Raw genomic sequence first — 25,498 nt, forward strand, 5'->3', positions numbered from 1 at the left:
GGCATAGTCTACACAATGTGTGAATGCAGAATAAAGACAGATCAATCTTCAAGACCTCAAGACAGGTATCATCAGGTTTTCAGGGATGTAGTTCTAACGAGGTATGCCATTAATGTGTGAATGACAGATGTAATTCTTGAGGCTCCAATAGAGATGTAGTTCTTAAAACTGCAAGAGATAGTTTCAAGTGAGATACTGTCAGTGTAGTAGCCAGCTTGCCTGGTTAACACCAGACCTAATCACAAGTGTCTTTCAGATCGAAACGATTGTGTAGAACTAAAGGCAGTATGGGAGTTCCCAGGCTAGTAGCCAGCCACACCAGCCGACTAAGGGACAGCATGAACTGCCATAGACAAGAACCACTCCTTCACTCTTCAGCTTTTTTTCAACCTACTTTATTTCATTCTTCAGTTTTTGCTTTTTAAGACTTTTTGAGCTTATGAATTCTTGCATTCATAACAATAAATATTGTGTATCTTGACATGCATCTTGTATCTATTAGATCCACTCTCTGTGGCTTCACAAACACATTCTAGCCATACACTTTCACGCTTTCCAGATGTTTGAAGACCAGTTTTCTCAGCCCCAGCCAGGCAGTCGGTCAGTGTATGTATGTTGACCTAGTTTTGGAGCGAGCTGACATGAATCATGACGAGATGAGATGAGATGGGAGGGAAGCGGAGGAAGCCCATGGCAGACGCCGGCCCATTATTGATCCCAATGAGGGTCAATCGTCTCACAGGCTAATATAATATAAAGCCCCATGCTATATTCCTGTGGGTGCTAGCCTGATCCATTAGCCTGCTGCTGTTACTGCTGGATGGCGGAGGATGTGTGTGGGGGTGGAGTGTGTGTGTGCTTGTCTGTGTGTGTCTGTGTGTGTGTGTGTGTGTGTGTGTGTGTGTGTGTGTGTGTGTGTGTGTGTGTGTGTGTGTATTGAGAGTATTCCAGACATGGCATAGTGAGAGGAGGAAGAGGAGGAGGAAGAGGAGAAGTAAGGAGGAGAGGGGAGACAGCGGAGACACTAGGATCATGGAGGACTGATCGATATACACACACATGCAACATAAGACACAAGACCGCCTTCCCAGAGGACCCCCCAGCCCCATCTCCATCACACAGACACAGACACAGACACAGACACAGACACAGACACAGACACAGACACCCATTTGAAAGGTCGCAAGGCATGTACGGCATACAGTGGGCACCTGGATGGTAACTTTGGTGGGCGGAGGGATAACAGTTTTCTTTAAAATATATTTTCTGGGGTTTTTGGGCTTTAATTTGACAATGTGAGCGAGAAGATTGCTGTAAGGACAAGGAGACTTGCAGGACACTGCCAAAGGCACCCAGAACTGCCAGCCAGCAAACTGGTGCTGTGAGAACCACCGCGTGGGTGGCGGTTAAGAGGACATCCCACACTAACATATGTTCACATACTCAAGAACGCAGGAGCCCCAGAGTACCAGCGAATTGAAAAGATGTATGGAGAATCGGGATGACTGGAAGCAATGATGGAAGGCTCGTCTGAGGACGACCTAGAGAGAGAGAGAGATGTGAGAGGGTGACAGGATAATGCTGGGAGAGGATCAGGAAATGACCTCGGGGCAGAATCGAACCCGGGTTTCTGGATTTATGGTACGGCGACGCCTCCCACAATAACAGTTTTGATGCTAGCCATTAACTAAATAAACACACGGCTGCAATAATGCCTTTATATCTGGGCCTCCTGGGGACACACTGTGTGAAAGTCACAACCACCCTACACTGGAAAAATAGAGCAAAAGTAAATAAACATTAGAAATGCTTTTACACAATGGAGCATCTTTAAAATAACAACCAGTATTTATTCAGGTCAATGTTTGGGATGGGTGTGTAGGTCGTGCATGAAGGTGAGGAATGTGTGTGTGTGTGTGTGTGTGTGTGTGTGTGTGTGTGTGTGTGTGTGTGTGTGTGTGTGTGTGTGTGTGTGTGTGTGTGTGTGTGTGTGTGTGTGTGTGTGTGTGTGTGTGTGTGTGTGTGTGTGTGTGTGTGTGTGTGTTAAAACCTGTCTGACATGCCATTTGACATTTTGGTAAAAACAAAGGCAGCAACCCACTGTGCTGTGTCTCTGCAGGTATGTCCTCTAAAGAATGTGATGATGAGGGTAACATGGCACCTCGTAATTATCCAGGATCAGGATGAAATAATGTCATTAAGCTGATAGATGTTGTAAATCTAAATGTTCTCACCAAATTACAAATGTCACTAAGATATCATTGTGTATCCCTCCATAGAACATTTGATCAGTTGCCATATTACACACACACATTCACTTTCACACGCATACAGTCAATAAAGCCAATGCACTTTGTGCAGTGTAGACTCCTTCAAAATCTGTAGACCACCCAGTCAAGAAACATTTGATAGACTCTTGTTCTACAAACTAATGTTGCTCCACTGAATTACAGTACAACAGGATGTCACATACTACAGTTGTAGAACAGACCAGCATTAAACAAGAAGGGGAGAGATTCAAAACAACAACCTCCATATTGCTCTTATAGCATAAATACAAACACAACTCATATCGCACATTTTCTAAATGATTATCCTGATCATAAAACTTGGTTGCGACTAATAAGTCTGGTTTCTTTGGAATGAATGGGAAAATTGTACAGTGTCAACTAATTCTGCACTCACACTCCACACCCTTCCATCCCCTCACTTTCACAAACACAGTGGGCTCTGTTTGGCCATTCCAAGGTACAAACTTGAGTACACACACAGACGTGTACACACATGTTCACTTTCACACGCATACAGTCAATAAAGCCAATGCACTTTTTCAGTGTAGACTCATTTAAAATCTGTAGACTACCCAGTCAAGAAACCTTTTATGGATCCTTGTTCTGGAAACTAATGTTGCTCCACTGAATTCTTCAGTTAATTTCTTGTAGTAAACAATAACAAACGTAGGCTAGAGTATACGTGCAATTGGTCAGTTCTGGTTCGTTGTTAGTGGCTGGGACCTAATTGGATTTGTGACGACAAATACTACTGCCACTGTCTATAAAATGAATGAGGGTTTGCCTGTGTCCAAAACGTCACGCACGGCTGCTTAACAATAAACGAATGCATGCACGTAAGCAGCACCGACTGGAAACCTGTTGGATAATCAAAAAAGAGAGAGGCGATCCACGGTAACTTTTCATGATACAACATTTGGACAACAGTCCCTGTGTGTATTGCAATAAGCAAACATAAAAGCTGACTTCAATCTTGTCAAAACAATCTGAATGTTAACAACACCATGTTGGGCCATTACAAATCCATCCCAACTTGTCATCATATAACATTTGGACAAGAGTCCCTGTGTGTAGCCTGCTGTATCATCAGAACATAAAAGCTGACTTCAATCTAGTCAAAACTCATCTTCTATCTCATCAAAACAATCTGAAAGTCAACAACACCCTGCTGGGCCATCCCAAACCCATCCCTAGTAAGAGGAGGTGTATAATCATCAGCCATTGGGGCATGTTACAACAAAACACAAAGGCAGGTTACATATCCACGGAGATAGCATCTAACCAACAAACCCGATCATTTTCTTTAAGACCACACAATGCCGTGATTAACTACACAAACACGGCACAAAGCACAAAAAACATCAACAGACGTTTGTACAAGCGATCGCATGAATTCCCCAAAATATGAACATGGTTAGTGTTGCTGGGAACCTAACTCCAAATAAGGTCATGGGTGAAGTCAAAAGGGCCGGGGGAGAGGAGTGAGTGAGTGAGGGGTGAGTTGGGCTGGCTCGGGGTGGGGGATCGTGATCTCAGCAGGCTCAATGAATCATATCAGGGTGGGACTGAGTGGCTTTGTGTGCTGTGGCTGTGTGTGCGTGAACGCTGTGGAACGAGTCCAGGGCAGCTGACAACTTTGACCAAGCCCGGGGACAAAATCATTTGAGTGGGCCCCCTCAAAATACATGCAATGCTATGAGAGCCCATATCTGGGGTCCCTCTCTTCTTAGGCCCGGGACAACTGACCCCTTTATCCCCACATACCATGTCGGCTTCCCTGAACGAGTCTATGGGGAGTGGAGGGTGGGGGGTGAAGTAACAAGGGGGCAGCAGTAGTTGCTGGCCAGGCTGGCTGGCTATCACAGCAAGTCCCATGGGGCTTTTCAGCCTATTCTTCCCCTGTACTGGCCTAGCTACTGGCCATGCTGATACTACTGAGAGAACTGCCCCACACCCACACACACGTAACTACAGTCACACAAATGCATGAACAGTCACACACACACACACACACACACACACACACACACACACACACACACACACACACACACACACACACACACACACACACACACACACACACACACACACACACACACACACACACACACACACACACAGTTGGTTCTATTGCCGACTTGTACATTCTGTTTTTGCAATGCACTGATAGGAAGACACAAAACATACTGTATGCATGCATGCACAGCACACGCACGCACACATGCACACACACACACACCCCCCAGCCCATTTCCAAGCCTTTTCCAAACTGTCCAGTGTCTTTGTCATGCAGTCTGCAGTGAGGAATGTTGAGCCTGCTTCATCATGGGTCACTGGATGAGCAGAGGCTACGGTGGGTGGCACGATACGGCAGCCCAAAGCATGGGTGTATGTGTGATGTGTGTGTGTGTAAAGTGTGTGTTTGTGATCAAAGTGTGTCTGGACTGGGTTCAACCCCCCTCTTTCCAAGCCTCACACGGAATGTGAGTGTGTGTGTGTGTGTGTGTGTGTGTGTGTGTGTGTGTGTGTGTGTGTGTGTGTGTGTGTGTGTAGAGTAGAGTAGAGTAGAGTACTTTTATTGATCCCGAAGGAAATTAAGGTGTCTGTCTGTGTGTGTGTGTGTGTGTGTGTGTGTGTGTGTGTGCGTGCGTGTGTCTGTGCCCTAGAGATTAAGAAATGAACACCACACTAGACATTTCTGTAGAAGCCTAAAGCAACCACATCCACCTCATGCGAGATATTGGACCAAAGAAGAAACAGTCAAACAAGAGCGATAAACTCAGCTTCCAATTAGCTTACTGCTGTTGCAGACGTTATCTCTTGTTGAAAGAACACAAGCTTCTAAAATGTCTAATAGGGAGGAGTGCGTGGATCAAAAGAAAACAACAAACCCCCAAGTTTGAAGTTTTGATTACAGATGAATTATGGTATGCACTAAAGCATTCCCTCACAGTGGCGGGAGGGGCCGCTGACAGCATTGGCTGGGCCCAGGACAAAGTAATTTGAAAGGGCCCGCTTCTCAATACATTCAATGTAATGAAGACCCAATTGTGAGCCCCCTCTGTCCCTGGGCCCGGGGCAACGGACCCCTTTGACCCCCCTTGTCGGCGTCCCTGGTGGCGGAAGGGGGGTGGTGGTCCCCATGAGACTGGGTGCTTCTGATATACGGTGCAAACTCAATCTCATTTCCATAAGGCGAAGGGAAAACATGCAATCATAAAGGAACGGAATCAACCCGCACACTCATGAAATATGGGGTGGAGTTGATTAAGGCATATTAGTCAAAAAGTCTTTTTTTTTCCCACTCCATGGCATATAGATTTCCACATGCTGGGAAACAAACGCAGCTGACTTAGGGCTGGGAAATGAATCGAAGAAGAACAATTATTGATTGAACATATTGCCAAAGTGTTATTTGACAATGATAAAGCACATGGCTAATAATCGTTGGTTATGATATTCATATTCTGTGCCTTCCAATGTATGTATCCATGTACTGTTTCTTATAAGCATGCTACCATGTGATGCCATGCGATTCTGCCCATCCCATTCAATTCAATTAAATGTTCACATACTGTGACTAATTTCTTATCCTATCGCCCAACTCTAAGCTGGCTATCTCTTAGAGAAATTGTATGTTCGTGTACTGTACATGAGAATCCACAGATCTGGATTTGGTATGCATCACACCCACTCCCACTAGTCAAGGCCTTAACACACTGCATAATGCATTCCAGGGAGCCTTGCAAAATGTTGGGGGAAAAGCAGTGTGTAGTACACGCGCAGCCACACAGACACACACACACAGCAAGAGACTCACACGCATGCACGCACGTACACACAGACAAAGGCGTGTGCACGCATGCACACGCACGCACGCACGCACACCCGTGTGCACACGCGCATACAAGTGCACGCACGCACGCACGCGCGCACACGCACGCGCACACACACACGCACGCACACACACACACACAGCTATATAAAACTTGGCATGTGTTTGTTTCCTATGGGAGTAGTTATTCGACCCATCCCAGAGTATTACAAGATTTTAGATCGCTTTGGGAACTAAGGTTCGTGTCAGAGTAACTGCACTGGAATTCAGCAATCCCCTTTGAGCAACAAGCCTCTCCTTGTAATTTATTCAGGCAACTGCTTAGCGTGTGAAGTCAACAAGCCTGCATTTCAGTTTGAAAGCAAAACATGGCTGCACAGTAGTAGTATTGCCACTCTTGTAATTCACATAACGGCTTTGCGTGTGAACAGAGTGCCAACCCTGCAGCTTCTGTTAAGGGCAACTGGCAGCACAATAGGTATTGCTTCTCTGTAATTACACCTATAAAGAATAAGAGGGCAAGTCAGGTTGGTTGATTGTCATAAATACCTTCAGAGGTACCTCTGCCAAAGCAGGTACACTTAACCGTTTCCCGTTGCTGGGCAACATAAGTATAGTGTGTGGCATTCCGACTCAGAACCTCATCCAAGTGCCTCTCGGATCTTTCAGCACTTCTACAAGATACAACTTCCACCTTCAGCCTAATGATTAACATTAAACTTCATGTCACTCTTGACAGGCCCTTGCATGAACCAGACCCAGTAGCTGTCTGTGGGGTTGTGTATATGTATGGCTGAGGGCCCAGTGCAGGCGAGGGGGTCATCCTGAAAGAGAAATGAAAATGAACTGGCTGGCTGGTTTGGCAGGCGGATGTGTTCATGTCTGGATCCTTCGGGCAGCCTGCCAAGAAAAGCGCTGCTTCCTCACTCACCCTCTCTCTCTCTCTCTCTCTCTCTCTCTCTCTCTGTCTCACTTTTTATCTCTCTCACCCGCTTCGCTTGTCTCTCTCGCTCTGTCTCTCTCTCTCCCAACGCCACCGCTGCTGCTGCTCACAGCCCACCCTGTGTGACTGAAAACAGCTGAGGCCGATTCACTTCCTGTCTGGCCACCCCCTGGGTCACAGCTGTGTGTTAGCCAGCCAATGAGAGACATGATCCAATGACATCCACAAGGGAGTATGAATGCTGCGGATGACAAAGAGACCAGCTCATCTCACCCCTCATACCGAAACACTGAAGCTTACTGAGGCTCACTGCTCTACTCACACAGACAAACAGACAGGAGGGGTGGTCTGTCGTGATGGGGTGCTTCCTCGTCGAGTTGAGCTACCAGTAGGCTGATGAAAAGCCCAAACTCAAATCCTAACTATAAAACCCTAGGAGTGCTACTGTAGTGTGTTATAATATCTCGGTACACAGTGAAAAAAGACAGGGTTAATTCAACACTTAGAAAGTTCATTTAACATTTTCTAGGGTGTATGTGCTCCCAGAGTACTCTCTAAGTCAGTGATTCTCGAAGTGTGGTCTGGGAACCACTGGTGGTCTGCGACAGAGCTCAGGTGGTCCGCGAGGCAATATAAAAGATAAACATAGCAGAAGTACTATTTTCACCACACTAAGACAGGCTTGTAATGTGAATAAAATTAAGTGATCTGCATCGATATTATTAGCAGAGTCAAATTAGCACCTGTCAACTGTCAATTCAGTTGACTGGTGGTCCCTGAACATTTTTGGGGGGACAATGTGGTCCTCGGTCTGAAAAAGTTTGAGAAACACTGCTCTAAGTGTTGAACAAACACTGATATTTTTAATTGTAGCTCAGCTCGCCGGGTAGCTCACATGGACCCCATGGCAGGAGGGGAACACCACCAGACCAGACCCCAGTGCATTGAGACAGCACTACAGTAGGGAGCTCTGGGGTGAACTGATGAACTGAGGTGATAACTCGCTTGATGGCTAATCCTCCCTCGCTCTTTCATGGGCCAGGAGGGAGAGAGGAGAGAGGAGAGAGGGATGAGTGTGCATTTCAGATAGAGCTTTGTTGATGTAAGGCCAGAGGAAATGGCAACAAGGGAGAGATTGGTTTCACCCCCCACCCCCCTATAGCGTCACTCACAACAAGGGCCATATGAATAGCACCAAAAGGAGAAAGAGTGTATGGGGCTTTTTGTATGCTGTGTGTACAGTGTGTTTGCGTGTGAAGAAAAAGAGAAGACGAGGGAGGAGGTGGGGGATGTGTGTGTGGGAGGGGGACGGGGAGTTGTGTGTTTGTTAGTGTGTGTGTGTGTGTGTGTGTGTGTGTGTGTGTGTGTGTGTGTGTGTGTGTGTGTGTGTGTGTGTGTGTGTGTGTGTGTGTGTGTGTGTGTGTGTGTGTGTGTGAGCTGTGCACAAGAAAGATAATAGGCAGCTAGCTACAGCCTCTAAAACCCTATAGCTTTGTGGTTATACCCCACTCCCTACTCTGTTAATGCTTTAGGGAGATTGGCGGCCCTGACAAATCTACTGCGCTACTGATACTGTTCTTCAACGACAGTATCCCTAGTGCTTACTTACTTCCTGAGTCTTAGCTTTTTACACAGCCCGAAGAATCAAAGGATATGATGAATAGTCGTCAAAGCCTTCAGGATACAGAAGAGGGGGGTAAAGAGAGGGGGATTGTGGAGGAGGGGAGGGGAGGGGAGGGGTTGAGCAACTGCTTACAGTCCCTGAGAGGATTTTTGACTTTCTGGAAATGAATAGCAGGATGTGAGGAATGGCTCAGTTATGTTTCTTTCTCTACCCTGGGAGGTTTTGTGCGAAGAGAATAGATTTGGAGATGCGAATTAAGAATCATGCTTTCTGTACGGTAAAGCTTTTCTCAACCCAAGAGGAAGGGCTTATAGTTCAGGTCTCTCTCTCTCTCTCTCTCTCTCTCTCTCTCTCTCTCTCTCTCTCCCTCTCTTGTGTACAGTACTAATGATTGATAGATGTGAGTGATATTTGAAGTCCACACAAACATATCAATAGTCTCTCGTGACATGCCAGGGCGCTTATTAATGGCTGGTGGTCTTAGTAAAACGGTTTCCATTTTTACTTTGTCTGCTCATATGACCACCAACATTCACATTTAGTCATGGCCTACTGTACAGTATGTCATCCATTGAATATACAGAACTGCAGAGCAAAATGGTTACTGTTGAAGACATACAGTACCTCCCTTTAAAAGCTATGCAGGTGTGTTGTTATCGACAGCTTGTAACTATGGAACCAGAGATAGACAATACGACCATATAATAATGTATTAAAACCCATTTGTTGAGTGAATAATCGTGTAATTACACCTTTATGGCACAGTGAACAAAGCTAGGATTGAAGCTGGGATTCAAGTACCCTTGAATACTTCAAGTATAATGTAAGGAAAAGCACCACCACAGAAGATTAGACTGGACAGGTAATAGAGTAAAAAAAAACTCTTCTCCTCTACGCTAAGTAACTAATTAAATAAATTATAAAATTACTGGTGACTGATGTGGCCATCTTGGCCATTTGAGATATCAAGCATCTCAGAAACTATTGCACGAGGAATTGAATTGCAGATAATATTGTGACAGGAAGACTGTTGAGACAACATAGAGGATGTTACTGCTGTGCTCCAGGGCAAAGATGAAAGTTGATCTAGTAGATCGTACTTGCCCTAGTATAACATATTTGATCACAATTGATCTACAGTAGATAAGGTGAGTAACTTGGGTGCAGATGGAAGAAATGAGAGAAAAGTGTTATAGAAACAGTAGACTGAAGGTTGGCCTACTTTAAATGTGTGCTACACATAAAAGTTTTTTGTATCATCACAATTAAGTGGATACACATCAGCAACTCAGCATTGGAAGGCAAGGACACTTCCTGATTGGCTTTGCAAACCCAAAGGCTGGGAGAAGAACAAGACATAGTGGTGACATTTTGTTAGTATAAGTATTTAGGGCATGACATGGTTTCAAATGACTGCTCCTAATACTTGGGTTGAATAGTTCTGTCCTGGGTATGGTGTGTGCAGTGTATTGTTTGTTTTGTTCACTGCTTGTACTGATCATCTTGTCATGAGACATGCTATCTTCAAAGTTTATCAGTGGGCCTACCTCATATTCACCAATGTAACCTCAATTAGCAGCATCGTTACTTCGCTTAAGCTTTTATCCAAAACGACTTACAGTTACTCTTAAGTATACGGTATTGGTTACAGTCCCTGGAGCAGTGTGGGGTTAGCTACCTTTGCTCAAGGGCACTTTAGCCTTGGAGTGAGAATGGAAGGGGGAGATTCGAACCTGCCACCCTCTGATTTGAAGATCCATCTCCTCAACCACTAGGCCACGGCTGCCAGTACGCACGGGAAGATTATTTTCCCCAAAAAGACAAAATGACACTTCTTGCCTTCACATGACAAAGCCAGGACACAGGAGGAATTACGCCACTTACCTTCTTCTGTATTCATCTCTCTCTCGCTTGACTTTGGCCAGAACGTTGTAGAGGGCCCGCAGCTCTGGTGTGATGGTATCAATCTGAACGCCGACACCGTCCGGATGCATCCATGACACCCCAGGTCCTTGGAGAGTTTCAAAGCGCTCGCCATATCTCTTCGTATGAGTGAAACTCCATATCCTCCCGGGGAACCGAGACTGTCGGAGGGGTCCCGCTATGGAATGGTCCAAGGCAGTGTCGAACGTCTGAGTGGCTTGCTCGCGACAAAAGAGCCCTCTGTAGCGAGCTCGCAATACCGCTTGCTGTAGCTGGGTCTCCAACATTTTATTCCTTCGTTCCAATTCGTGAACTTTGGCGAGAAAGCAACGAAAGCGAAGGTTGAGCGTCTTCAACACATGGATGTTGCAGCCCAAATCATTTCGGAGGGCACTGGTTACCTGCACTCCTGGTCCCACGTTGGGGGAACCAGTCATGGGAAGCGAGGCAGCACCAGGGATGGATGAAGCCTCGGAAAAAAGAAAAGAATTCATCGTAGCATATACTCTGAAAACATGAAGGGTTATACAAATCCACCAGACCTTTGCTCCTTGGATTCACACACACATGAACTCTGGCACTATTTCCCCAACCGACAGTCCAATCAATTCAAAAGACAACTCTGCATGTTGATTTCAATTCAATCGTTTCCGTCGGATGAAAAATGTTGTTCGTACCTCCACTGTCACGACGATGTTAAAATAAAAACAAAACAAACACACTGAGGAGAAATAAAACAAATCCTACGTCATGCTGCTATTGTCATGACGGCATTCCTCTTCTTGGTGGCGACATGATCATCGCAGCCGGTTCATTGCCCTGAAGAACAGTCGCTTATTTTACAACGCATTGCCTGCATTGTGAGTTGCCAATCTTGTGGTTCATTGTGCGCGAGGACCCAGACGAATTCTTAACCTCATTCCTTCCGCTAATTGTAAGGATAGGCTACCACCACCGCTCAAGAGAGGTAGTCTTGACCGCTACTACACCACCGCTTTCCAAACCCTCGCCGCTGTCTTTCAATGTTGCTGCTGCGATCAGATTTCAGTTGGTTAAAACACGCTCCCTTCTCTAAAGGCTATTGCCCCGCCCTCTCTTCTCTCCTCTCTCACGGGCAGTGATGTTGATACCCGGCCCCAATAGCCTACCCACCCCGTTCCTCCCAAAGACTGCATGCAAGGTGACTGTTTCTATGGCCATTGGTTCCCAAACTGTTGTGCTACTGTGCGCAGCACTTCGTCATCCAGTTGCGATCAGAGAAATTAACCCCGTGCGCCACGAGGAATAGGACATGGAGAACTAGGGTACTGTGTGCTACTTAATAATTATTTTGCTATTCATTTGGGTAACTTAACTCCCATTTCTTCCTGGACTATGCATAGTGACACTTTGAGACACCTGGACACTTTGAACACGTTTTGACTCCTTTGCCTGCTCTTTGCTGTACAAAACTCTCAGCTATGGCACATGAACCACTATTTTCTTCTCATCACAACCACAGCTGTGTGTGTATGTTGGTGTGTGTGTGTGTGTGTGAGAGAGAGAGAGATCTGACTTTGGCTACATGTAAGCTGTGCTGTATGGTGAATATTTGTGCAATGATGTTTGTAATGTCTGTGTTTTTTCTGTATTTATCCTACAGTATGTATGCTACTGGACTCCTTAAATTCCCTCGGGATTAATAAATTATACTCCACTCTACTTAATTTCCAGAATACTGTGAACTGAAACTGACAAGATTATCCATGTTTGCAGTTCGCACAATCAGGTGAAATTCAAAACACAGATTGGTCAGGTGTTCTTTCATTATTCATATAGGCTACTAGACTGACCCGAAATCGAAAGTAGGCCTACACAATTTAATTCAACAAGGTCCTTCCTTTGGAATGAGCAGCAGCAGCACTCACCTTTTTGTAAGCTCTTTCACCACAACACAACAGGCCCCTCCAGACTCCACTGGGTGGTACCTTGGCCAAAGCTGCAGCTTCATCTTCTGTTTCTGTTTTACAAACAGTGGTTTTCAATGGGTTATACCAGAGAGAATGGAGAATCCTCATAGAATCTTATTATACTCAGGGGACAAGACAATAATGTACAAGACCATTTCAGGTGGTTTACATCATGTAATATCATGTGAATGACATGGCATTTCAGGGACTTGTCATAAAGTGTTGTCCAATTATAGGAATGTCATGACACTCCAAACTTGACATTCCAAAAACGGAATTATGCATAATGACAAGTCAGGCAAAGGTTGCCGGTTCGACTCCCAATCCGCCAGGTTGATGGGGGGAGTAATTAACCAGTGGTCTCTCCCATCTTCCTCCAAGACTGAGGTACCCTGAACATGGTACCGTACAGCTGCACTGCTCCTTTGGGGCACCATTGGGGTCCGCCCCTTGCACAGGTGAGGCATAAATGCAATTTTGTTGTGTGCAGTATGTACTTGTGTGCTGTGGAGTGCTGTGTCACAATGGCAATGGGAGTTTGGAGTTTCCCAGGTGGGCTTTCACGTTAGGATTTCAAGCCATAAACGTCAATAATGTGCCATTAAGTTAAATGCAATTTTGTTGTGTGCAATGTGCAGTGAACACTTGTGTGCTGTAGAGTGCTGCGTCACAATGGCAATGGGAGTTGGAGTTTCCCAGTTGGGCTTTAACATTAAGGCTCTTGACATGTGTCATGTCATTCTAATGACTGTTATACGACTCCCTGGTGTAGACCAGGTCAAATAAAGTGTTAAGTTAACCCAACGACGGATGATACGATAACCTATAGTTCTGTATAAAAATATACAGGCCAGGCCCTATGGTAGGGCACTCGTCTACTACGCGGCCGACCTGGGTTCGATTACCGGGCCGGGTCCTTTGCCGCCCCTTCCCCGTCTCGCTCTCCCAACTTGCTTCCTGTCTCTACTTCACTGTCCTGTCTGAGAAAAAAAACAATAAAGGCTTGTAAAGCCCCCCAAATATACTTACAAATATACAGGCCAGTTGATGTTTACATCTTGAGAAGTGAAGTTTAATTGTTGCAAGTTATCTCCTGTTACATGTCAGGATTCACTTCAGTTAACAGAGGTGGACCACAGTCCCAGGTTAGCTATGGATTTCTTTTTTTTTTTTTAAACTCGCAGCATTTTTTTTTTAATGAAAGAAAAAAAAACCTTTCACATGCGCATCAACTTGAAAACAAATTGAAAAAATGAAAAGAAAACAAAAACAAATCACACACACACACATACGCATACTTTAACATACATACACACACACAACCAGCATCAGGCCATTGTCGTCATAGTCATAGCCTTTCCCACACAATACAATCAGCTGTAGAACACCACCGCAAAAGCCCAGAAAACATAGTGCATGACACAGAACAACTGAATTCACAATCCTGTGATGCGCCCTGTAGGAAATGAACTTAAAAAAAAAAATCAAAACAAACAAAATAATAATATAAGGATAATAATTATAAGGAAGTTGGGCGAGGGGGGAAAGAAAAGTCACTTTTGAAACATTTGTAATCAAAACCACACCCCACCCAGAAAAAAATAAAAACAAAAATTCTGAAGAAGTTATTGTCAGATGTCACCTTCAACACGTTTTTTTTAATCAAACAGCACTGGTGACTTGAGTATTAAATGTTACAGAAAGGAAAAACAAAATGTAATAATAACAACTGCATCTCGTTTTGTTTCTTTTTGTTGTTGTTGTTTGTTTAATTTATTCGTCAGACTACACACAGAAGGTTCCTGGTTGGAGAGCTATAGCTGTGAAAGATGCTGTAGAACAACAACCCATGGTCGGGGTTAGGGCACGGAGGTCTTTCTTTTTGAGTTTGTCTGTTTTGTTTGTTTGCTTGGATGTCCATAAATGTGTACATGTGTGGTTGTGTGTGGTTGTGTGTGTGTGTGTGTAAGTGTGTGTGTGTGTGTGTGTGTGTGTGTGTGTGTGTGTGTGTGTGTGTGTGTGTGAGAGAGTAGGTATAGATGCGCTTTTTTCTTCTTGTTTCAAGGGCGGAGAGAAAGCCAGGGCTCTGGATTAACAGTGTCCCTGGTTTGGTTTGGGTTGGTTTGGGTTGAGTTGGTTGGTTGGTTGGGTTGGGTGACGTGAGGTCGGACATGATGGGGTATCCCGTTTGGGTTTGGGGGTAAGGTACTGTGGGGCGGTGGGCTTGAGATGGGAGGGCCGGGGTGGGGCGGGGCGGGGGGCTTCAAGGGGGGTATCTTGGAGGCCGATGGGGGTAGTAGGTCCATAAGGTGGCCAGCCTGCCACCACCCCACATTTTTAGGATCTCGCTGGAGGCAAGAGAGCCGCCCCGCCTTTGTTTTGCTTGTTTGTATGAGGAGGGGGGAGCGGAGTGGAGTGGAGCGGAGCAGAGTGGAGTGGAGCGAAGTGGCCGCCAGTCCAGTGTGGAGGATCTCTCTCTATCTCCCCCTCTCTCTCCCGCTGGCCCCACAGGCTCGATCGCCAGCCTCACTCAGCACCCTCATGGCACAGAGTTCAGCACGTCCTGCAAGAAGCCATCGGGGTCCGGGATGTCAGACAGAAGACCTGAGTAGTAAGGGGAGACACAAACAGAACATAAGGGGTCTACTCTCGAGAAGTGCCGTCAATTTCTAGCCTGATTATCATCGACTTTCGAAATATCTTCGAGACTTGGTCTGACCAAGAGCATAACAATTTCCCAACATTTCATTATAGCATAACATTTACCAAATGGCCTCCCTTGGTTTGCTAATGGTTGTTTGCTTCCCAAGTATCGAGGAGTTCCCGATTTTTCGGGAGCTCAAAAAGTACTTGCATTGCTCTTGACCTGACTGGTAGCAACGATGAAGGTGTTGCGTCACTAGGAGGGCACGGCCTGGCTAGTCAACTCCTACCATTACCCAACCAGGGTTGTGTTTCCCGAATGCGTAGTTAGGAAATTGCATTGCATGGTTTCAAGAAATGCACCCCAGGGTTGCAAAACGTGACTGATGATTTCTTCAGGCACTATACACACTGTCTGTCAAGGGTGCTGTTGGGTGCATTCCTATCATTCATCTGGCAAAACGAAGTGAAAGTTAAAAAAAAAAAAAAAAAGGGTCAAAGGCCAAGTCCAAGGTTCTTCGACTAAATTTCGACGGTTTACCACAGGGACGTCAAACTCAGGCCCGGGGGCAAAATTTGGCCCGCGGAGCCATTTTATTCGGCCCGCGAGATGATTTCAAATGTGTATTACAGTTGGCCCACATACACCATTAATGTACAGCGTAACACAACTTGAACATGAAATTTGCTGAATCACAGAATGTGCAGACACATTTGAACAGACAAATATGATGGGAAAGAGTATATGTGAAATTTAACTATGAGTATGAAGTGCATGCATGCACAGTTTTAGTCCATTTTTTAAAATAATTGTTGATTTCGGCCCGCGACTTCGTTCCAGATTTGTATTTTGGCCCTCAGTCAATTTGAGTTTGACACCCCTGGTTTACCACTTCCTCCCAGCTCACACCTAGCCTGATTATCATCGACTTTCAAATCTCTTTGAGGCTGGGTCTGACCAAGAGCATAATTAACATTTCCCAAACGGCATGGTTGACTCGCCTCCCCTGGTTTGCTAATGGTTGTTTGCTTCCCGATTAAGTGGGAGGAGATCCCAATTTTTCGGGAGCTCAGAAAGTACTTGCATTGCTCTTGACCTGACTAGTAGCAACGTTGAAGGTGTTGTGTCACTAGGAGGGTATGGCCTGGCTAGCTCACACCCGCTTTGTGCAATATACTGATGGTCATGATTTGTGTTGTGTTTCTGTTATCACTGTGTAGCGATTTTGTATACTGTGCAGCATTACGTGTTGTGCTTCTTTGTAGGTCTTGATAATAGTGGAATTGTACTAATCTCCGTGCCCTGCATGCAGCAGAATGAGAACTAGAGAACCATCATGTACTTGAAGGTAACCACTCAGCTCCAGCCATTGGAATTACATAACACTGCAGTCATGAGGTGGTCAACAATGGCTGAAGTTAATTGTTAATGAAAGATCAACACATTCTGCAGGTCATGGGTCATTACTTTCCTCACCTTGTTGAGGGAGAGAGCAGTGACAGCTGTTCACTGAGCTGATGCTTCAATAATACATGAAGCAATTACTTACTGATACAATACATTGTCAGTGGACTACAAATACTTATGCATAACTGAAAAGGGGTACTTGTATATACATTATTTATTAAGTGTGTCATTTGTGTGTGAATGTCTTGTGTGTGAATGTCGTGTGTGTGTGTGTGTGTGTGTGTGTGTGTGTGTGTGTGTGTGTGTGTGTGTGTGTGTGTCTGTGTGTGTGTGTGTGTGTGTGTGTGTGTGTGTGTGTGTGTGTGTGTGTGTACGTGTGTGTGTGTGTGTGTGTGTGTGTGTGAGTGTGTGTGTGTGTGTGTGTGTGTGTGTGTGTGTGTGTGTGAATGTGTGTTATGACCCACAAGAAAGGGCTCTCAACATACAGATTTCAGTGTTTCAGAGTTTCCGTTTCCAGTGCTTTTTTTTTTTTTTTTTTTTTACATTAACAGCATGTTCCACTGACCTACTACATCCAGGAACTCTGGGAAAGATTCAGCAGGCATTAACTCGTCCTGGAAGGCCCTGAGTACCCGCTCCGACGCCTCGTAGATGGGCATGTCGTTGTGCCGCACATACTCCGCCAACGAGAAGGACCAGCCTCCCTCCGTGTTACTGGTGGGCACTTTCTGTTGGGGGAGAGACATGGGACGAGCGGACATGATGATTATGGTGTTGATGATGATGATGACTAAGGCATTGGCATGGGACTTTAAATGGCCCAAAATTTCTGGCTGCTCCCCAGAACTGAACATACAATTGATGGCCAATAAATATTATCCAGGAATGTGACCATTTTTTGTGTTTTTTTGTTGTTGTTGCAAAGACACAATTTGAAAATCAATGACAATAACGAAAATATTATTTGACAGTCAATTGATGCTTAGGGTAGCTACATGCTATGTTTACATCAAGACTCTTACCCTGAACATGTCATAGATGAGATCCACCAGACCCCAGAAAAGAAGCGGCGAGCGGTAAACTGCATATTCCTTCACAGCTTTGTCCGTGAGCCTGGGCACAGAGATTAAAACATTAGCAAAGAACAAAGCATTACAACAGAGATCAGCAAACAGTGTTTTTATTGTGTTCACCAAGATACTATGAACAATGTTTTGCCGCTAAATCCCTAAAATCGCCTTTGTAAAATTCTCCTAAGTTAGATGGGATTCACGGTATTACCAAAAAGGCACAAAATGTCCCAGGAATGAAAAGTGAACAACATCCTTAACCCATTGTAGCCTGGAGACACATATACACTGCATTTAGGTTCTTGAGATTTGAGGGTTTTTCTTTAAACATGTTAGTATGTTAGAGCTGAATGAACACATTCTAATCCAAAATGAGGGTCCTAGCTTTTAAATGCAACTGATTTCATGTTTGTATGTGCTTTAGAGGTTGAGATATTTAGGATTTAATAGGCAAAGGGCACCCTTTCCCAAAAAGGGCTTAGGCTAAGATGGGTTAAAGCAATACTGTAGTGCAGTAGTAGTAATATTTTCAAACCCTGCTCTGCAAGGCCTCTACTGATTCTGGAGTGGCATGCTCTCTAAGTAGTTTGACTATAAGAGACCATTCCTACTCCAATGGCCAAAGAACTACTTAGTCTTGTTTGATGAACAGAGTACCCCGCGACAAACGATTCTGCAGCCCTTCTTTCACGAGAGGGCGAAACAAAGCTAAACCAATCTGACAAGACAAAAGAGCCCTCATTACCGAGCCGCTCGGCCCCTGCTACTCTCAAGTCAGAGGGCAAATATGCGGGAGGAGAGGTCAATCACACAGAGAAAACAGGGAACCGATTTGTTTATCCTCTTTGAGTTAATGGAACAATCACGGTTGTGTTTTTCTTATGAATCGTGGGTGGAAACAAAATGCTGTCAAACTAGCTTGTTCACAGTTACCAATTATGGAGTTAGTCAGGACAGAAATAAAAAAAAAATTGGGTTAAGTGCACTACTGCGGCCTCGGGCGAGGATTAACATTCACCTTTGAATGTCAAAAATGAAAAAAGCCGAAAGAATGGAGGGTTTGCCTGGTGGCATGTGGATTGGGCTGTATATTGACTTGACAAAGACAAGTAGTGTTTTTCTAGTTTTTCTGTCCCCATTAATAACCCTTTGGAGCAAAAACAGTCTGTACGTCTTGTCTTCTCATTTGCGGTTCTTTGTCAGGCACCTATTACCTTATTGCTGACATGGTAGCACATTGGGACACTGGGCCACTCATTTATTGGTTCCTACAAGTGAGACCTGGACGGCATGAGTAGGTGTGTGTGAGTGTGAGAGAGAGAGTTACTAGTTTGCAACTTGTTTAAGACGTTGAGCATGTGCCTCCCGTGTGTCTGCATGCGTGCATGTGTGCATGAGTTTGAGTCTACATGTGCCACAATCACTTGTCGTCCCCAACTTCACATAATGAAGGATCTTAAAAAGATTCAAGTCACTGTTTGGGATTCATGTACAAGTTGTGCATGGAGTAGTGGTGTGCATTGGCACTGCCCTCACGATTGGATTCCGATCCGGGAGGGAGGGATTAGATTCGATTCGATTCTACAAAGCGGATTCCAAAAAAGTTGGGACAGTTTGTATTTTGTGAATAAAATCAAAATGCTGGCATTTTCAAAACATTCAATATGTTAATAAGGTAGAACATTATGTACAGACAACATATCAGTTGTTCAAGTCAAGTAGAAATATTGTTTTGAGGTGATTGTCATCATTTAAAATTTCACCCTTGCAGCAAATCCCAAAAAAGTTGGGACAGGGCCAATAAAAAGCTTTTTATATTGGATAAAACTAAACACAACACAAGGGATGAGACTGAACAGTTAAATACTTTGACTGATAGCATCATTTTATTAAAAAATTAGGTATTTTGATGTGTGAGACATGATTTCAGCAGCTCAACTGATAGGTGTGTTCTTCAACTTGTTTACATTCTTGTTATGCTTAATATGTGGCATATCCTGTCTGCAAGAAAACTATTTTGTGACCCGTTTACTCTTATGATGGAACCACACTGTTGGAACATAGTAGAGATTGAAATTTGCCACCATTATGGGGCAATATCTAAAGGAGGTGCTCCAAAACATAATGCCTTGGTAGCTATGTATGCTGTTTAAAGTCTGTATATATTATTCAGCGTTTATTTTAATGCTCTACATGAGTAAGAAGACCATAACCAAGGAACCTCTGCACCCCCTTACCATCATATGCTGTATTTCAGACTGACCACTAAATCAAGCTGAAGTATTAATTTTCTATATAACCTGGAGGGTGCATGACTCCATTATTTTAAAAAAGGATGCAATATTTTCCATTCTGTAATCAGAGGACAGTTTCACATGTCTCTTAGGTCCATCTAGAATGAGCTTTGTCGCATGCAACACTGTTTAATGTCTGCATCATGTGCATTTATCAAGTGTTGTGTTTATGGTCATTTTTTCGAGAGCTGTCATTGTTGAAGTGTCATAGTTTGCTTGTTGTCGACAAATATGTCATGATCTCATAACTCATACAATGATTACACAGAGCTCTAAATTACGGAAATTGGCCTTATATGCCTGCAATTTTGATAATTCAACCTTTCTGTGTAATAGATAAGTAATTAGTCCCTCAAAATCTTCGCTACTGCGTGCCACAGCCTCTCTGTGATGGTATTTTATTTGTGCATTCATGCTGGCAGTCAATATAGTTCCTTTTAAAATATTCTTCCCTGTGTTATTTTTAGAATTATCCCACTATTACAACATGTTTTGGCCCTGTCCCAACTTTTTTGAGATTTGTTGCATGGGTCAAATTTTAAATGATGACATAATTAATTCAAAACAATAATTCTGCTTGATTTTAACAACTGATATGTTGTCTGCACATAATGCTCTACCTTATTAACATATTGAATGTTTTGAAATTGCCGGCATTTCGATTTTATTCACAAAATACAAAGTGTCCCAACTTTTTTGGAATCCGCTTGTACAATGCATTGCAATGCATACATTTCTACTGAAAGCAAAGCAAATGTTTCATCAGTCATAATGAGGCAATTCAAATAGTCAGATACTGATCAACATTTTATTGGCTGTTTTCTGTATCAGTCTTGCTGTTTTCAATGCTTTGAAGCGCTTTTATTTAATTTAACATTCATTTGCTCCTGAAATATCCACGCATGAAACTTAAAAAAATGTGCTGCATCGATTCTGGAACTTGCCGCATTGAATTGAATTGTCCATGCCCCGCATTGCATTGCATTGCCGAATCGATTATTGTTGACACCACTAGCATGGAGGTCAAGAAATCGTGTGTGTGTGTGTGTGTGTGTGTGTGTGTGTGTGTGTGTGTGTGTGTGTGTGTGTGTGTGTGTGTGTGTCTCTCTCTCCCTAAACAACAGGCAAAAAGATAAAGTAGTATCAGCATAAGTATCCAGCATAATTGGGAGCCTCTTCATTTGGAGACGGAGGTGCCACATGTATCCTTAGGACACTCAGTGAGCAGTTTCTTTTAGTTTTCTGTAAACTCCTACGAAATTCGGCTTGTGCTATGATAAACGTCTATCTGTCAATCCAAATAAAGAAGTAATGTGTGAGCAACAATCATGTCGGGACATCGAGATGAGAAGCCCACCAGGATTGAGACAAGAGAATGTGTGTGTGTGTGTGTGTGTGTGTGTGTGTGTGTGTGTGTGTGTGTGTGTGTGTGTGTGTGTGTGTGTGTGTGTGTGTGTGTGTTAAGCCTTTGACTTCGATATTCGATATTCGAATATAAGTCGAATGTTAAGAAAATTCGAGACATTCGAACGAATATTAATTGGCCATTAATATTCGAATCTGACATGGGTATTGCTTTTTTGGGTATTTCATTGTTATTGATTAAAATTATTTCCTTGTAAACATCGTAATTCACAGTCTCAATTTATTTTTTTCCATGGCTGGTTAATCACTACAGCTGTGTTGAGGAGAGTCGCGTGCGTGGCTCATCTCTCTGTGTTCCGTAGCAGGACACTTGCGGCAGGCAGTCTCCCCCAGAGTCCGCATTAACAAGCAGATGAGTGCTGCAGAGTTCCATTCAAGTGAATGGCTACAGTTAATAAACAAAGCATCATCACATTACTTTCTGGAGTTGTTGACGAGTTTCTGGAATTATGTGATTCAACCCACAAGTACCTGTGATTACGCCAAGAGTAAGATAATAACTTCTTGTTTTTTGGATTTTGACCAAATTAGTTTCGTTGGTCTGGGTGTCAGATCAGGCAGACTCCAGGTGATGATTTTGTTAGCACGCTTTTAGCATGTTTTTAGCGCACTGCTAGTTTGTGTAATGTTCGTTTTTAGACGAGGCAGTCATCTTACCTGGACCTACAAGCACACTACCTAAATGTCCGTCATTAGTGATAGAAAATAAATACATATTTGTTGATATTGGTGCTGTGTGCTCAATTCTCATGATTCCCATATGATCCAATTCAAATTTTAACTTGGGCTACAAGTTTGACATGGCTGCTAGCTTTGCCATGTCTTAATCTGCATTCACACCTCTAAGTAGCCTACCGTCTTCTTATAAGTGCTGAACGATTGCTAAACAATAATGGCTGGTTGAATGCATGTTGTTAATGGGCCATTAGGCTACATCTCTGGTTGGAATAGCCTTTTACTAGTCACTGACTGGGGGAAAGAACAACTTCAGCTTGACATCAGGTCTAACTGGGGCAATTTTAATGGTAAAAAATATGGATAAATATTCGAATATATTCGAATATCGTTTTTAATTTAGAAACGAACTTCGACTATGATTTTGGGGCACAAGTCAAAGCCCTAGTGTGTGTGTGTGTGTGTGTGTGTGTGTGTGTGTGTGTGTACACCACTCACTTGTTGGCCCCGCCGGGTGAGACCTTGCGTGCGTGCGAGGTGAGCAGCAGGCGCCGGAGGAAGTCGAGGCGCGAGGTCCGCCAACGCTCGGGCGGCAGGATGTGCATGGCCAGCACGGTGAAGTAGTGCGGGCCGTCCACCTCGTACGAGCTCTCCACCCACTTCTCACACGGCTGCTCCAGGAAGCTCTGCAGGTTCTTCTCCTCGCGCGACGTCGCCCGCGTGCTGCGGAGAGAGGAAGAGGAAACACAGAGTCAGTCAGTGATTAAACACTAGGACAGAAACCAAGAGACAGACAGGGATGACGATGGAGAAGGGTGTGTTTGTTTGTGTGTGTGCGTGTGTGTGTGTGTGCGTGTGCGTGTGTGTGCGCGCGCGCGCGCGCGCACGCACGCCCGCGTGTGTGCGTGTGCAGATGACAAACAGACATGCAGAAAAAGAAGCGGAGTCTCAAGACACTCAGAGGGAAAGAGACGCACATATAGACACAAACCGGACGACACAAACACAGCACACAACACAAATACACAGAAAGATCAACGCACAAAAGGCAGAAAGACAAGACACAGATGGACACAAACACAAAAGCCAAGACACAGACAAGGATGTTTCGACATACACATGAATAAACACACAACAACACAAGGTCACATTAAATTACAGTTAGTCTACAGAAAGAATCTGTATTCTATTCTCAGTATGTTTTCCTCATCCTCATTAAAAAGTACTAAGACATCAGGACAGCGTTCCTCCAGAGAGGCCCCCCCTACTTTGGCCCATTTAAAATGCATGAGTATCGACAGCACGCCCAGCCACATTTAAGAAAAGCCACTGGCTCATATTCTCATTAAAGGACCAAAAAATAAAACTGAACAGTTGCCAACCATAGGCCACCTGGTCCGACGGTACCTCTCCCCCCCCCAACACGCACGCACGCACGCACGCACACACACACACACACATGCGCACACACACACGTGCACACACACACACACGTGCACACACACACCACCCCCCATACAGACATATTGTGTTTCACAATGCTGCATGTGCACTTAAGGTAGATGCCACCTGCATTGTAAACCCAAAATACCCCAATCCTCCACTCAGTGGCCTTCAGTGGTAGTGCAGGGACGATTGTATCTCATCTCTATTTGAATAGCTATGGGGTGACTTCCCACGAGGCACATCTTTAAAGCGACAGTTCAATCTATTTGAAGCTCTAAACCCTGTACCCATGTTTTTAAATTCAGCTGGTCCCCTAATGTATGTATGTATGTATGTATACATGTATGTATGTATGTATGTATGTATGTATGTATGTGTGTGTGTGTGTATGTATGTATGTATGTATGTATGTATGTATGTGTGTGTGTGTGTGTGTGTATGTATGTATGTATGTATGTATGTATGTATGTATGTATGTATGTATGTATGTATGTATGTATGTATGTATGTATGTATGTATGTATGTATGTATGTATGCATGTATGTATGTGAATGTAAAAAGCGTGGAGGTTGTTGAGTACTACTGTGTTTATGATGTAGGGAATGAGTGTGTGTGTGTGTGTGTGTGTGTGTGTGTGTGTGTGTGTGTGTGTGTGTGTGTGTGTGTGTGTGTGTGTGTAAACATATGTGTTGAGTACGTAGAGCACTGTGTGTATGATGTAGGGGATGAGGTGTGTGTGTGTGTGTGTGTGTGTGTGTGTGTGTGTGTGTGTGTGTGTGTGTGTGTGCGCTCGTGTACCTCTCTACAATACTACATACGTGTTGAGTATGTAGAGCACTGTGTTATGATGTAGTGCAGGGTTTCCCAAAGTGGGGTGCGTGCACCCTTGGCGGTGCGCGGCCTGCCATAAGGGGGTGCATGAGTGCGTGTGAGTCTCTTGCTGTGTGTGTGTGTGTGTGTGTGTGTGTGTGTGTGTGTGTGTGTGTGTGTGTGTGTGTGTTTACAGTACATACGTGTTGAGTACGTAGAGCACTTTGTGTATGATGTAGAGGATGAGGTGTGTGTGTGTGTGTGTGTGTGTGTGTGTGTCTACAGTACATACGTGTTGAGTACGTAGAGCACGGTGTGTATGATGTAGGGGATGAGGTGTGTGTGTGTGTGTGTGTGTGTGTGTGTGTGTGTGTGTGTGTGTGTGTGTGTGTGTCTACAGTACATACGTGTTGAGTACGTAGAGCACGGTGTGTATGATGTAGGGGATGAGGTGGATGTTGCTCTCCCTGCCTCCGCCGCCCGTGTCCACGCTGAAGGACTGCTCCATGGCGAAGCGCAGGAACAGCAGCTTGGTGTCGTGGATGTTCAGCTGGTACGTGGGCTCCCGCTGCCCCGTGCACTCCTGCAGATATGTGTTGTGCCTGGCCGGAGGGGAAGGGGGAGGGGAGCGAAAACTTCAGTACACGACGAGGGAAATCTCTCTCACACACACACACACACACACACACACACACACACACACACACACACACACACACACACACACACACACACACACACACACACACACACACACACACACACACACACACACGCACGCACGCACGCACGCATGCACAGGTGCATTCCTATAAACCAGTGGTTCTCAACCTTTTTTGAACAAACGCCCCCTTGGCCTCATCATAAGCCTGACAACACCCCTTTATTATAACAAAATTAAATGGTCTAATGCCCCCCAATGGCAACTAAGCACCGGCCCCTGTATCCTGTATCCTTCTCAATGCCCCCCCAAGAGCTCCCCGAATCCCCCTGGGGGGCTGTACCGCCCCCGTTGAGAAACACCAGTATAAACACACACCCACTTGTGCATGCATACAGTACAAGCCCTCACTCACTCACTAACTAACAAGCACACAGAAGGAATGTCTCCCTTGACCAGCAAAGAGCATTAAAGTATTAAAGTTGAAAAAGTATTGA

General features: G+C 44.5%; 2 protein-coding genes across 19 annotated transcripts in view; both read right to left on the reverse strand.

Annotated features, from left to right (window-relative positions):
- The window catches only part of iffo2a (intermediate filament family orphan 2a), a 43,352-nt gene extending 31,611 nt beyond the window's left edge, over positions 1-11,741 (reverse strand). Inside the window, exon 1 of one of the 2 annotated variants that reach the window (XM_063208430.1) lies at positions 10,581-11,741. In XM_063208430.1, coding sequence (XP_063064500.1) covers positions 10,581-11,113 — 533 coding nt within the window. In that variant the 5' untranslated portion in view covers positions 11,114-11,741. The remainder of the gene's footprint in view (positions 1-10,580) is intronic. The other variant, XM_063208431.1, reaches the window with a different exon arrangement.
- Positions 11,742-13,612: 1,871 nt separating this feature from the next.
- The window catches only part of ubr4 (ubiquitin protein ligase E3 component n-recognin 4), a 106,398-nt gene continuing 94,512 nt past the window's right edge, over positions 13,613-25,498 (reverse strand). For all 17 annotated transcript variants that reach the window (XM_063208449.1, XM_063208446.1, XM_063208444.1 and 14 more), the window contains 5 exons: positions 24,748-24,942; positions 22,582-22,806; positions 17,642-17,732; positions 17,185-17,347; positions 13,613-15,172 (listed from right to left, as the gene is read on the reverse strand). In XM_063208449.1, coding sequence (XP_063064519.1) covers positions 15,108-15,172; positions 17,185-17,347; positions 17,642-17,732; positions 22,582-22,806; positions 24,748-24,942 — 739 coding nt within the window. In that variant the 3' untranslated portion in view covers positions 13,613-15,107. The remainder of the gene's footprint in view (positions 15,173-17,184; positions 17,348-17,641; positions 17,733-22,581; positions 22,807-24,747; positions 24,943-25,498) is intronic.

Source organism: Engraulis encrasicolus, chromosome 10 (assembly GCF_034702125.1).
Source record: "Engraulis encrasicolus isolate BLACKSEA-1 chromosome 10, IST_EnEncr_1.0, whole genome shotgun sequence".
In the NCBI taxonomy this organism is placed as follows: Eukaryota; Metazoa; Chordata; class Actinopteri; order Clupeiformes; family Engraulidae; genus Engraulis; species Engraulis encrasicolus.